The following is a 14,377-nucleotide window of genomic DNA, read 5'->3' on the forward strand; positions in this document are numbered from 1 at the left end:
AGTTCACGAGGAGGACCATGCTGCACTACTGTACTAGCTAACCACTCAACAGCCAAACACAATATCACTCATTACCTCATGGTTTCTGTGGGTCAGGAGTATGCGCACGGCTTAGCCCTCACTGCAGTCCAGCTGTCCTCTGGGGCTGCGATCATCTCCAGGCTTAACTGGGCGGAGATGGAGAGGAGGGGAGGGAGGGAGTGAGTGCTTCCCTAGTTGGACTCTTGCTGGCTGCTTGCTGGAGGCAGGCACAAGACTCCTAGGCTTCTCCAAGGGCTGCTCATAACCCAGCAACTAGATTCTTCTAGAGACTGTGAGAGAGGGAGCAAGAGGGAGCCCAAGATGGAAGCCGATCTCTTGTAACCTAATCATGGTGGTGACATCCCATCACTTGTGCTGTATTCTGTTCATTAGAAGCGAATGACTGTGTTCGGCCCACGCTCATGGGGGAAGGAACACCAGGAAGCGGAGAATCCTGCAGGGCTATCTCAGAGGCCGCTGGCCACACCGATTTTCTCTGCATCCTCCATTTCCCTGTCCACCAGGACAGCTCATTTCAAACAGTCCTTGGCGACAGTTCTATCTTCCGCCACCAGCCAGGCCCAGGACCCTATTCCCCATCTCTGGAAATGAGGGCTCTGAAATCTGTTCTTTTGACCCTGACCTTGTTGACCTCTGACCCTCCCTTTCTCTGCTGTCGCTCTTCCTCACTTGCTGTGTGACATCCTAATAGCGGCTCTTGGGATCTGACCACATCTGTCGAGCTCCCAGCCTCTCCTGGCCCCACGATCATCTCTCCCCAGCTTCCGCGGACTCTCCTGGTTGAAGCGCTCTCCAGCCCTGCTGGTCCCCATTCCCCAGACATTATTTTGCACCCACCCCATTGTCCCCAGGACTGGCTCTCCTCCATCATCCCTCATCAAGGCTGCCTGCTGAAGTGTCTTTTTCTAATCCCAGTTTATTCATCAGGGCGCGTAGCATCTTCCCCATTCCCAACAGTTATCCCAAGCCTTTATCTCTTCCAAGCACCCCCTCTCTCTCCCCACTCCTGCCCTAGCAGATTCCCTCATTCCTCTCCTGGTGGGAAGGAACTCTGTCCACTGCTCTGGGCTCCCTGTTACCCTCAAGATAAAGCTCGTCCTCCTGGCCTAGCATTCAAGGCCCTTCTGGGTCCGTCACCTCCCCCAGTTCCCTTCATCCTCCTGCCTTCCAGCTTTAGCTCTTCATATCTTGCGTCTCTGCCTCCATGCAGCCTGCTTTCCAGCCACATGGGATGGCCTGTCGTTTTCCAGACCCAGCAAGTGCATCGAAGCATCATCAACAACCCTGTCCATCTTCCAGGTCCAGGGCAGATGATGCCTCTTCTGCAAACCTTCCCCATTGGCTTTAGGAAGAAATGATTGTGCCTCTGCTCAGCTCTGCTCCTGTCTCTGTTTCTTTTTTTTCATTGATTTTTCATTTCTGTCTCCCCTGCCGGTCGGTACACCCCTCCAGGGCAAGGATTCTGGCTCATTCATTGCCGACTCCCCAGGACCATTGCCATTCTGGTGCACGTGTTGGATGGATGAATGGGTGGATGGGGCTGAGGGCCTGGGGTCCTCTTGGCCCCTCTGCTGGGGAAATAGTTCAAAGCAGAGGCTTTGGGAATCAGGTTTGAATCTTAGGGTCACCGTTTATTGGCTTTGTGACCTTGGGCAAATTACATAACTTTTCTTGATGTCAGTTTGCTCAGCTGCAGAATGGAGACAGGACGTGACTTAGCAACTGAACAATAGCAAAAATTTTCGGTGACAGTTCTGGATTGGGGTTGGGGAGCTCAGAGAAAAGGCCATGCCCCTGCAGAGCCACCTTCCTCGTGCATCTATAAGGCAAAAAGGAAGGCCCGAGCCTGCCCATCTGGATGCCTGCTCCTCTCTCTCAGAGCTGAGCTGCAGTAGAAGTGACCCGCCCTGGGAAAGGACAAAGCTCCAGGTGCCTTTGTGGTTGGTGGGGGCAGCCTTGGTCCCCGGCTGCTGGGAGGCCAGGCCGAGGGTGGAGGTGCTATGGACATGCTGCCGTGGGGTGAGGACAGGAGTCTGTCCTGGGGCTTACCCGGGAGCCTGGTCCTCTGCCTCTCTCAACCTTGTGGTTTTCCTCCCAGCCACCTCCAGGTCCAAGGACCAGAGCCCCGCGGTAGTCGTCACCGTGGTAACCATCTCAGCCCTCCTCGTCCTGGGCTCTGTGATGAGCGTGCTGGCCATTTGGAGGAGGTAGGTGACTGGTTCCAGCCTGGCTGGCCCCTGGCGGGCTGTGTCCCTGCCCTCAGGTACCTGTATCTGTATCTGCATTTGCACATGTGCGGATTTGCACAGGCGAGCATACCGCTGTGTAGAGACAGGCCTGACTGGTGCTGTCCTGGCCCCTCCCCCCACGCCCTGTTCCTGCTCAGCTGCTGTGGGATGAAGGGGATTTAGCTCCTTCACTCATTAAATGTCAGAAGGCATCACTGTGGAGGGAATCAAGCTCTGGCTGCTCCAGTGTAATTGGGAGCCTCCCGAGGCGCTCAGAGGCCCCCAGCCCCTGCCCCCAAGGGATCTAGAGGCCCTTGAACACAGGCAGAGGGAAGAAAGGCAGAAATTGTGTGTGCGTGTATGTGTGTGGGAGCAGGGAGAACAGGGAGGGGAACTCATATGCCAGAAACCCCCAAGCCCCAGAGGAAGGAAGCTTGCAGAGAAAAGGGATGGGCAGAGAAAGGGGATGGGCGGAGGGGGAAAGATATGGAGCTTGGGTCTGGCTCAGCAAAGATAGAGTCCCTTTGGCAGAGGCACCCCAGGTGGGTTCCAGGCTGGGGCTGAGGTCAGCAGACTGGAAGGATTGGGAAGGCCGCATGTGACAGGCTGGAGTAGGGGGAGCAGAGGAGAGGAATGAGCTGGTCCGGGAGCCACACGTCAGCATCCTGGAACCGCCTGCGGGCCGGAGGGGCAGCAAGATTTCATCTGGCTAAGATGGGGTTATTTGCTTGGCCTTAAGTGACTGAGGAGGAGAGGATCTGGGAGCCAGCTCTGCCCCGGCCAGGTGAGTCAGAAAAGCAGGACAAGAGTAGAATCTCCTTGATCATGGAGCTTAAAAGGTCCACAGATGAGACCCATTGGAAAAGCAGAAATGGACAGGAGCTGGGAGCAGCTTGTGCTGGCTGTGAGCTCAGGAGCTCCGGAAGGCAGGAGAGGATGATGGAGAGGTGAGCATGAAGGGCATCTTTGGGCTGAGGCTGCAAGACAGGAGCGGCTGCCCAGGAGCACCTCGGAGACTGCTGCGCTAGAGCAGGCAGGGCAGGCCAGGCGTGGATTTCAAAACCTACTCAAAATCAAATGGCACCAACATGGGAATCTGCCAGGTCTAGCACTGATGGGCAGGGACACGCGTCTCCAACACGCACGCCCCAGCTTCCCTCGCTCATCTCCTCTGCTCCCCGTCTCTGCAGTCCCCCGCTCTGTACAGTGGGCTCCTCACCTCCACTTGCTCTCCCAGTCGATCCTGGCTCATCCCAGTTCTCACTAGGGTGTGTCATCATCAGGTGGAAGTGTCTCGCTTTCTCTGTCACTCCTCCAGCCACTCGGCCTTGCCCCCTGCATCCCTCCTCAGCTCTCCCGGATGTTCATGGATGTCCTGTTCCCACACTGGATGACATCACTAGCCATTGGACAACCTGCCCCAGTCTTTGGCCTCTGGGGTCTTTGACTTCGTTTCCACAGACCCTCGCTCCTGTTCCACCTCAGCTGCCCTCTCTTGTCTCCTGACGTGGACCAGGCCATCAGCCCGGTTCCGCTTGTGCCCTGCAGACTGCCGGTCCTCGCAGCTCACTCTCTCAGCTGTGTCTGCTGCACCTGCTCTTTACCTGCACCACTGAGTCTGCACACCTGCTTATCTCTGCATCCATCCTCTCCCTCTGTTTCCCTATAGGCAGTGCCATCCTCCCAGCCGGGATCAGTCCTACCTGTGACTGTAACCCACTGCTTCCTACCTTCTCAGGAGCCCTTACTGTTGATCACATCTACTTCTTCCCTATATGCTGACTAACATTTGTTGAGTGCTTTGTAAGCTCTTGGCGCCAGTGTGATCAGGCAGGGCTGTCTTGATCCTGATCTTATTAAAGAGAAAACCAGCCAGCTGATCCACAGACATTGAGGGAAGGATCTAGGGAGTTGGTCCGTGCCATCAGATTCCAGAGCCCATGTGGGGGACCGCCGTCATGACCACTCCATCCTGCATGACTGCCTCCACTGGTATCGACACGTGGCCATCTCTCTCGAGTCTCCCTCAGCTCTCCTCCATGAGTCTTCACATGACCTTGCTCTTCTGATCCTGTTTCCTTCCTTCCTTCTTGTGACATCACTGCCCCCACCACCTTCTGCCCCCGATTTCCCTTCTGTTTCCCTCCAGTTTCTCTGATGGTTCTTTCATAGTCTCCTCAGTGGCTTCCTTCTCTGTTGTGTTGTTAGTCGCTCAGTCTGACTCTTTGCAACCCCATGGACAGTAGCCCACCAGGCTCCTCTGTCCATGGGGTTCTCCAGGCAAGAATACTGCAGTGGGTAACCATTCCCTTCTCCAGGGGATCTTCCCAACCCAGGGATTGAACCTGGGTCTCCTGAATTGCAGATAGATTCTTCACCATCTGAGCCACCAGGGAAGCCCTCCTCTCCTCTTCCCTATCTCTAGATGGGGGGTGGGGCGCTCAAACTTGTTCCCTGTCCCACTTCTCAGGCTCCCTCCTCTCCCTGGACAAGGCCCCCAGCTCTAGAACTTGTATCTCCAGAGCAGACCCTTCTTCTAAACTGCACCCCCCACCCCCGCCACATATAGCTAACTCCCTGCTCACTGATGAGCCCTGCTTATCCCAGAGGTGCTGCAAACTCAAATTTCTAAACGGGAACTTGTCATTGCTTCACCTTTGTAAACGGTACCTGCCTCACTTCACTGGGCAAGCCGGAACGCTACAGTGCTTCCTACCTTTCGCCTCTCCCTTTCTGACCTCCAGCCTTCCCCAAGCCCTGTGGCCCTGTCACCTCAATGTCACTCTTACTTCTCTCCATCCACGGTCGCCCCATAGCCTGAGCCATCTCCTGCCGTCTCCTGCAGGGATAACAGCAGCAGCTGGGATGATGTTTCTAAAGTGCAAATTGAACCGTGGCACTCCCCTGCTGAAACCTGCCTCCCCCAGGGGCTCTCCTCTTCCCCACCCCCAGGATAAAAACCCCTGAAAAACCCTGCCTCAGGGGCCCTGGTTGCCAACCCATGACTTTGTTGATCGTGATGCAGTCCTTTGGCCCACGGTGGCCTCTCTCGGGAAGCCATCCTTGACGGTCTCAACCCTGTCTCAGCTACATGTTCCCACGGCGCACCGCCCTTCTCCTTTGCTCAGACCTGTGAGTGGGCTTGTGGTTCCTTCTCAAGGTCTGTTTTCTTGACTAGACCGGAAGTTGCCCCTGGGCGCAAGGCCTGCCTGTTGTGTTCAGCTGTAGGCAGGGAGGCAGCTTGGACTTGAAGTCAGGGCACGGATTTGGGTGTCTCTGAAGTTCAAGAATTCACGGCATCGCAAAGTGAAAATAACTAGGATTGCGGAGGGGGTGAGTGGTTAGGTCTGGGGCTGGGGTTACATGTGTGCTGGGGGGACAAGCTTCCAGACCCACAGGACAAGAAGGTCCTTCCCCTGGGGCACAGACCTTGTCCTTTTGGAGGGACAAAGAGGTGCCACCCTGGGTGCTGGTAAGATGGGAAGGGCTGGGACAGCCTGGCTCAAAGGATGACTGTGGACATCCCCACTCCCACCCCTACCCCAGGCCCTGCAGCTATGGCAAAGGAGGTCGGGACGCCCACGATGAGGAGGAGCTGTATTTCCACTGTGAGTTGTCTGGGCCTGGCCCGGGGTGGGGTGGGCACCACCTCACCTTACTTCCTCAGTCCTCTTCCTGACTCCCCTTGCTTCAGTTCAGTTCAGTTCAGTCGCTCAGTCGTGTCTGACTCTTTGCAACCCCATGGACTGCAGCACACCAGGCTTTCCTGTCCGTCACCAACTCCTGGAGTTTACTCAAACTCATGTCCATTGAGTTGGTGATGCCATCCAACCATCTCATCCTCTGTCGTCCCCTTCTCCTCCTGCCTTCAATCTTTCCCAGCATCAGGGTCTTTTAATGAGTCAGTTTTTTGCATCAGGTGGCCAAAGTATTTATTGGAGTTGCAGCTTCAGCATCAGTCCTTCCAATGAATATTCAGGAGTGATCTCCTTTAGGATAGAATGGTTGGATCTCCTTGCAGTCCAAGGGACTCTCAAGAGTCTCCTCCAACACCACAGTTCAAAAGCATCAATTCTTTGGCGCTCAGCCCTTGCATACCTCCCCTTTCCTACTCCACTGCTCCAACCACGGAGGCCCTTTTCCTCACTCCTGTCTCTTTCTCCTCATTGCCAGTCAAAGTCCCAACTCGCCGCACGTTCGTGGATCCCCAGAGCTGTGGGGACCCGCTGCAAGCCGTGCATCTGTTTGCCAAGGAGCTGGATGCGAAAAGCGTCACGCTGGAGAAGAGCCTTGGAACAGGCAAACTGGGCACCCGGGGAAGCCTTGTCCATGGGGAAGCCCTTCCTCTACCCACTGCCAGCCCTCCCTGGAAGCCCCTCCTCCACCCCACCCCACCTCTATCCTTTTAGCCTGCCTCCACCCCAAGTCCCACCCCCATCTCTGCAGGCCTGGCCTTCATCCAGTCCCCACGCTGTCCAGGAAGCCCCCACCTCCACATCAAGCTGGGCCTCTGCCCACCAGGGTCCAGGGAGGGAGGTGAATCTGTGAGCCTGCCTTCTTACCCTTTACCTGCCCCCAAGGTCAGAACTCTCTCCTTTCAGGCTCTTTCAGAGATGGTTCTGCAGACTGCCACTGGCAGAAGTTTGGTCCCAGGCTTTCAAGGCCCGATGGGGAGGGGCGTTTGCAAGATTGGGGTCCAGGCATACCTGAGTTCTAGCCCTGGCTCTGCCACTGACCAGGGGCTCGTCCATCTTCTGCTCCGAGCCTCAGCTTCTCATCTGTTAAATGGGCGTGATATCTGTCTCAGAGCTGCTGTGGGAGTGTCCCAGCGCAGCCCAGGGCCTGGCTCCTAGCGAGTGTGTGCTCTCTCATGATCAGCGCCCTGGCTTCCTTGCTTTGTGTCTGCAAGCCCTCCCGCCCTGTGCTGAGAAAGCAGCGCTTTCACCAGGAGCCCAACACTCTACCCCAGCACTGTTGGCAGACTCGCTGGGCAGAGGCCAGAAAGGGGCAGCGTGGTGGAATAGATGTCGTGGCGCAGCACGCCTTTGATGTGCTGGCACGTGCATAGTCCTCGCTTTGAGGCTTTGAAGTTTCCCACCGGGGGAGGCAGGGAGGACTCCGCATTTCACAGAGGAGAAAACTGAAGCCATAAGAGGGGCAGAGCAGATGGTCAGTACTCAGTTCACCAGGATTTGAACTCAGATGCCCCGAGTCCCAGGCCAGAAAGGGCCCTTGAGCCGGAATCTGCTCACCCTGCCCGGGTTGGCCAGGGCCGCGGCCTCCGGGGGGTGTCTGAGGTGCTGTTCTCCCCCAGGGCGGTTTGGGGAGCTGTGCTGCGGCTGCCTGCAGCTCCCGGGCCGCCAGGAGCTCCCCGTGGCCGTGCACACACTGAGGGAGGGCTGCTCCGACTCGCAGAGGCTCAGCTTCCTGGCCGAGGCCCTCACCCTGGGCCAGTTTGACCACAGCCACGTGGTGCGACTGGAGGGCGTGGTCACCCGAGGTAGGGCCGGTGCTCCACCAGCGTGGGTGGGTGGGGGAGTGGGGGAGGAGTCCGTGGTGTGGGAAGTGGGGTGCGCCACGCCCCCAGGCCCTCTCTGCTCAGTCTTGGGAGGGCGCCCCGACGTGGCCCAGCATGGGGAGAGGAGCTCAGCTCTCCATCACTGACTCAAGTGGCCTCTGACCCTGCGTGGTCTCTGGATGTGTGGTGACACTCGGGGAGTGCATCCCTGGTGATTTCCCCCAGCTAACTTGCTGCACATCCTCACCTTGGCCTTTGTCCCCCTCAGGCGCCACCTCTCCTGCTGTTCAGCAGAAGAGGGCAGGCAGGAGAGGGGCGAGACTCAGGGAGCTGGGCCCTCGGTCCTGGCCACCTTGGCATGGGGCGGGGAGTGGGGATCACGTGTGCTCACAGAGGGCAGCAGGTGCCTGAGCATATATGTCCCCCTCCCTGAGCACAGGAAGCACCCTGATGATTGTCACCGAATACATGAGCCATGGGGCCCTGGATGGCTTCCTCAGGGTGAGTGGTCTGGGCCCCAGGGGGTGCCGATGACCGAGGTTCTCTTGATCCCTCACTTTTCCCTTTGGTGGGACTTGGGGTTGGCCTCATCCTTTGTAGAGATGCCCTCTGGCCAGGCTGATCTGGCAGGTGACATGGCCAACTGAAGCCCAGAGAAGGCCATGACTTCCCTGGGGTCACAAAGCACCAGGGAAGCGAGGGTGCAGCCGGGCCTCCATCTCCTCCTCCCTCCCAGCGGCATGAGGGCCAGCTGGTGGCCGCACAGCTGATGGGGCTGCTGCCCGGCCTGGCGTCGGCCATGAAGTACCTGTCGGAAATGGGCTACGTCCACCGGGGCCTGGCTGCACGCCGGGTGCTGGTCAGCAGCGAGCTTGTCTGCAAGATCTCTGGCTTCGGCCGGGGCCCCCGGGACCGAGCAGAGGCGGTCTACACCACCATGGTGAGGGAGCCCTTCCCCGCATCCCCCTTCTCCCTGACTCCCGCCCCTCCCTCCAGCTGTCCGTGCCAGCATGGGCCTCGCCTGCGGTCCCCTTGTGGGTTCTCCCTTAGATGAGCAGCTGCGGGCATGGCAGGTGGGGTAGGATCCCGTGGTGCTCTGTGGGTGGGGAACGCTGGCTGCAACTCCGGCCCCTCCTGCCCCTGAGTGGCCGGCCCGCCTGCCCGCAGAGTGGCCGGAGCCCCGCGCTGTGGGCCGCCCCCGAGACGCTTCAGTTTGGTCACTTCAGCTCCGCCAGCGACGTGTGGAGCTTCGGTGTCGTCATGTGGGAGGTGATGGCCTTCGGGGAGCGGCCCTACTGGGACATGTCTGGCCAAGATGTGAGTGACTGTGGTGGCTCCAGTGCCTTGCTTTCCGATCCTGTTGCCCTCTGACCTCAGGCCCCAGCTCCTGACCTCAGCCCATGAACCCTTGACCTCTTAGCCCCAGGCCCCTCTTCACTGTCTATTGTTTCCAGTCCCTGCCTGGCCACCATTTGAGTCTTCCTGGGGATGGGGTAAGTGTGTGTACTGGGGGACCTAAAACCTCCTGTCTGCCCACCACTCCCCTCTCCCGCCACTGCCTAGGTGATCAAGGCTGTGGAGGATGGCTTCCGGCTGCCGCCGCCCAGGAACTGCCCCTCCCCGCTGCACCGACTGATGCTTGACTGCTGGCAGAAGGACCCGGGTGAGCGGCCCAGGTTCTCCCAGATCCACGGCCTCCTGAGCAAGATGATGCAGGACCCAGAGCCCCCGAGGTGTGCCGACACCACCTGTGCCAGGTATGGCGCCACCTCACCTGTGCCAGGTGCCTTCCCAACTGTACCGATACAGCCGAACCCTCAGCTGTCCATGCATGCCCTCCCACCCATGTACCACACCCACCTGTCCTACCCCACCCGTGCAGATATGACTGCTCGCTCAGGTGCCCCAGGCAGATCTAATACCCCACCCGCCTTAGGCACATACAGCTTTTCATCTCAGTCATTTCTGCTTGTCCTGGGTTTTGCCCCACGTATCCCGGGTCCAGTGACCACGTAAGTAAATGTGGTGATAGTCCTAACAAATCTGCAGTTCGGATAATACAAGTCACCTCCCCAGCTCACCTGCGTATATCCTACCCCAGACCGTTCCAGACCCTCCCGGCGCCTTTAGCTGGCTCCTGTACAGCCTCTCCACCTGCCCTGGTGTCGTGAACCCCCGCCTGGCTCTGAGAACACCTGGAACCCAGGCCTGCCCTGGGACTTGGTCATCTTCTCAGATAGCCTGTCCTCAGATGACCCGTCCGTTATCTTCTCAGATGATGTCGCCTGTCCTTTTTCAGATGGTCGCTCCTCAGGAGAGCAACTGGGTCTGAGCCCCAGGTCTCTACTGTCGACTGACCACAGCTCCTCCACCCCCCCGCCCCCAGGCCTCCCACGCCCCTGGAGGACCGTGCCTTCTCCACCTTCCCCTCCTTTGGCTCTGTGGGCGCGTGGCTGGAGGCCCTGGACCTGGGCCGCTACAAAGACAGCTTCGCTGCTGCGGGCTATGGGAGCCTGGAGGCCGTGGCCGCCATGACTGCCCAGTGAGTCTGAGGAGCCGGAGGGCCCTGCCCCTGCCTGCATGGGAGGCCCAGCTTGTCCTCATTCTGGGTTGTTTCCTGGCGGGGTGGAGTGGAAGGGAGAGAAGACGGTGGGGATGAGCCAGCTAGATCTGACCAGCCTTCTTCCCAGGGACCTGGTGAGCCTGGGCATCTCATCGGCGGAACACCGGGAGGACCTCCTCAGCGGGATCAGCGCCCTGCGGGCCCGGGTGCTCCAGCTGCAGGGCCGGGGGGTGCAGGTGTGAGCAGCCCCACTCTTCCGGCCAGGATCCCAGGGGGGCCTCCAGCCCCCGGCCCCACCCAGGACCCCTGCTGGCTGTGTTCCACCTGTGCAGAAGGGAGAGCCCAGAGCTTACATGGAGCCGCAGTCTTTCCCACTTCCCTGCCTGGTCCCCTCACTCCCCCTGGTCTGAGCACCTTGGCCGACTCAGTCCCCACCTAGAAAAAAGGTTCAACTCCGGGGGAGGACCCCTGAGGTAACAGTGGAAGGAAATACAGGGTCACAGAGACCAAGGTGGGCAGGGGCAGGGAGGAAGACGTAGCTTTAAATGGCCTGATTCAGGCCCTTCTGTCTTCTGCACCCACTGGAGTCTGGGGCCCACCCCAAAGGGTGCCCTCAGACCAGCGGGCACCATGGGTCCCCAAGGGATGGGCTGCTCTGGGACCTAGCAGGGACCACCCGTCCTTGTGGGCCGTGGCTCCTCAGCTCCCTGTGGTCCAGCTGGGCTGTGTCTGGACCCTGGTCCTGAGACCCAGGCAGGCAGAAGTGGTGCTGAGCTCAGGGGCTGGACCCTGAGACCCCAGACTCAGGAGCTGATTTCTGCTTCCCCCACCCTTGAGGCGACCATTCTGGGTGAGGGTCCTGGTGCTCTTCTGAGGTCCCATTAGGTGTCCCCTACTACTTTGCATTCCTTTTATAAACTCACTGGCCAGGACATCTGGGAGGAACATGAGGACAGAGGTTTTCTGCCCGGGACTCCAAGAGCTTTGCTCCCAGCCCTTGGGGATAGTGACTCTCAGAGAAGGAGCTTCTCTAATGGGCCAGTTCAGTCCTTACCGTACAGGCAGGAAAACCAAGGCTCAGTGAGGAGTCGGGGCCAGAGCTGGGCTTGCGCCCATGGGCCCAACTCCTGATCCAGAGTGTGGCTCCGGGGAGTCCTTGGTCCTCTGTATTTCACCAACACTCTTCCTAGAGGCAGCCCAGGGGTACTCCGAGGTGACCCCTCTTTTGCAAGCTTCAGCCCCTGTACCATTCAGCCCTCATGAAATGCCTCTCCCCTCTGGGTCCTCTTCTGCAAGGCTTTGGCAGGAGTGGTTGCGCTGAGCTGACTCCAGAGCTCCTCATCCAGGAGGGCTTCCTGGAGGTGGGAGTGATCATGAGGCCAGGGCTTTCGTAGGACAGAAGGCAGGCAACTGGCCCTGGAGAGGGTCACCCCTGACATACACCTGCTCTGGGGTGTGGCTGTGTGTGGGTAGGATGGGATGGGGTGGGAAGGGTTCAAGGGCTACAGGAAGGGGTGAAGGAGACACAGCTGGCCCTTGGAGGGGCCAGACGAGGCAGGGAGATGAGCTCAGGCTCCAGGAAGTAGTGCACGTCCCTTACTGGCAGACCTTGGGGCCTGAGGGCTGGTGGGCCAGAGGGGCAGATGGGCACTCTGGATGTGTGTAAATGGAGGGGTGTCTGGGAAAGTTCCCTGGCTGAGTCTGATACATCCATTGAATGGGACCTTGGAGGAGCTGGGTGAGGACTCTTAGGGTTGATGGAGGGCCTAGGACAAAAGGAATCCAAGCAGAGGGGCCTGCAGAGGATCCTGGAGGGAGGAGGAGGCAGCACATCCCTGGGAGTGCTCCGTGGTGGGGGTGGGGCCTCCCAACAGTGCCTTTAGCCTCATCCTGCCAAGCAGGGCAGGAGTCTCCCAGCCCGGCTCTCCATCTCCTGAGCACCTGGCTCGGCTCAGTGTCCTGGGGGTGCCAGGAGAGGCTGAGACACAGCTTCTACCTTTGACAGTGCTGGAGGGTCCCTTGCCAGTGCCGTCCAGACTCTGCCCCCACTGCCCCCAGGAGAGCCTGGAAAGGACACACCAGCACCCCGTCTTGGTGGAGGGAGCCTCGCCCCGTCTACAGCTGCATCAGTCATGCTCTGGGGGCCAGGGTGTCCCCCCACCACCAGCTGTTCTACAGAGTCCCCTGGCTGTGTTGGCAGGACTTCGGTGTCCAGGGTAGACCTCCCTTCCTGTGAGGAGTGAGGTCCCAGCATCCTGATGGGTCCCAGGCCTCAGCCCCGCACAGGTTGCCGGTGTGTTGTGGGCTGACGGCTCCCTGGGAGCCCTCTGCAGATCTATTTTTATATGGAACATAATTATTCAGTGGATAGAGAGAGGTGGCCTGCGACCTGCTCCCAGCACCCACATCTGAGCCCACCCAGGGAGGGAAGGGCTGGTTGGGGGTGGGGAGAAGGGTTCCTTTGACTAATTCTGGAGATGTTTTTATATTTCTTGGGATCTATATGCAGGACAAAGAAATAAAAACTTGTCTGTGCCTGTCAGTATGGTGCCTGTCAGTGACAATTGCTTAAACATTAAACTTGCGTGGGAGGGTTTTACACCACTACTCCCCCAGAAAATGTTTGTCTGTGATCTCTCAGCGAGAGACACATTTAAGAGATAGGGCGGTGTGACTGGGGCACCCGTAGGGGTGAGTACTGGATGGCTTCCCTGAGGAGGCAGCACTCCGAGGTGCCATTCCCTGAGAAGGACCACTTAAAGGGAGGGGAGCCAGGTGGGTAAGGGATGAGGAGGGAGCTCGGTTTTGGACAAGCTAAAGTGTACATCCGATACTGTGAATAAATGATGCCGGGGTGATGTCCTGTCACACCCTCCCCAAGAGCTAGCCCTCCACATAAATGACTTAACCCTTCATAGGGCCTTCCCAGGTTGCACTAGTGGGAAAGAATCCACAAACCAATGCAGGAGATGTAACAGACACGGGATCGATCCGTGGGTCAGAAAGATCCCCTGCAGGAGGAAATGGCAACCCACTCCAGTGTTCTTGCCTGGAGAATCCCACGGATACAGGAGCCTGGCAGGCTACAGTCCATGGGGTCACAAAAAGAATCGGACACAACATACATGCAACCCTTCATAAGGCAATACGTTTGCATTTCTTCCAACAGGCAGTCCCAAGTAGGGCTTCTGGGATGATCAGGGGGTCTGTAATGGTAAAGCATGACACTTACTGTTCACTGGAACCCTAGGATTCTTTGAAACTCCCCTGGTGATGGGGAGGCCGCCAGGCTGCCACCTCCTCCTCCTCCCTCAGCCCAGAGCAGCTCTGCTTTTTTCATACACACAGCAGAGGCTACAAAGTAAACTGCCCACAGGGATGAGGTAAGAATTCCCCTGAATGGGAAGAAGACTCTGAGGGTCAAGGAAAACTGCTATACAGCTCCTGTTGACTGGCCCCTGTTGCTGAATCTTATTTTTGGTGACTAGTGAACATTTTGAGGTCAGGAAGGGCGGCGGTAAGGAGATACCCCTCGTCCAAGGTAAGAAGCAGAGGCTGTGCTTTGCTGGAGCAGCCGTGAAGAGATATCCCACACCCAAGGTAAGAGAAACCCAAGTAAGACGGTAGGTGTTGCAAGAGGGCATCAGAAGGCAGACACATTGAAACCATACTCACAGAAAACTAGTCAATCTAATCACACTAGGACCACAGCCTTGTCTAACTCAATGAAACTAAGCCATGCCCGTGGGGCAACCCAAGATGGGCAGGTCATGGTGGAGAGATCTGACAAAATGTGGTCCACTGGAGAAGGGAATGGCAAACCACTTCAGTATTCTTGCCTTGAGAACCCCATGAACAGTATGAAAAGGCAAAATGATAGGATACTGAAAGGGGAACTCCCCAGGTCAGTAGGTGCCCAATATGCTACTGCAGATCAGTGGAGAAATAACTCCAGAAAGAATAAAGGGATGGAGCCAAAGCAAAAAGAATACCCAGCTGTGGATGTGACTGGTGATAGAAGCAAGG

At 58.0% G+C, this 14,377-nt stretch overlaps 1 protein-coding gene across 1 annotated transcript in view; it reads left to right on the top strand.

Annotated features, from left to right (window-relative positions):
* EPHA10 (EPH receptor A10) overlaps positions 1-12,893 on the top strand; it is a 42,996-nt gene extending 30,103 nt beyond the window's left edge. Inside the window, exons 8-17 of the mRNA XM_019957807.2 lie at positions 2,141-2,249; positions 5,817-5,878; positions 6,444-6,569; positions 7,585-7,770; positions 8,228-8,289; positions 8,525-8,728; positions 8,956-9,105; positions 9,352-9,545; positions 10,175-10,330; positions 10,479-12,893. Of these exons, the coding sequence (XP_019813366.2) occupies positions 2,141-2,249; positions 5,817-5,878; positions 6,444-6,569; positions 7,585-7,770; positions 8,228-8,289; positions 8,525-8,728; positions 8,956-9,105; positions 9,352-9,545; positions 10,175-10,330; positions 10,479-10,593 (1,364 nt within the window). The 3' untranslated portion in view covers positions 10,594-12,893. The remainder of the gene's footprint in view (positions 1-2,140; positions 2,250-5,816; positions 5,879-6,443; positions 6,570-7,584; positions 7,771-8,227; positions 8,290-8,524; positions 8,729-8,955; positions 9,106-9,351; positions 9,546-10,174; positions 10,331-10,478) is intronic.
* The last annotated feature ends 1,484 nt before the right edge of the window (positions 12,894-14,377 follow it).

Source organism: Bos indicus, chromosome 3, assembly GCF_029378745.1.
Source record: "Bos indicus isolate NIAB-ARS_2022 breed Sahiwal x Tharparkar chromosome 3, NIAB-ARS_B.indTharparkar_mat_pri_1.0, whole genome shotgun sequence".
NCBI lineage: Eukaryota > Metazoa > Chordata > Mammalia > Artiodactyla > Bovidae > Bos > Bos indicus.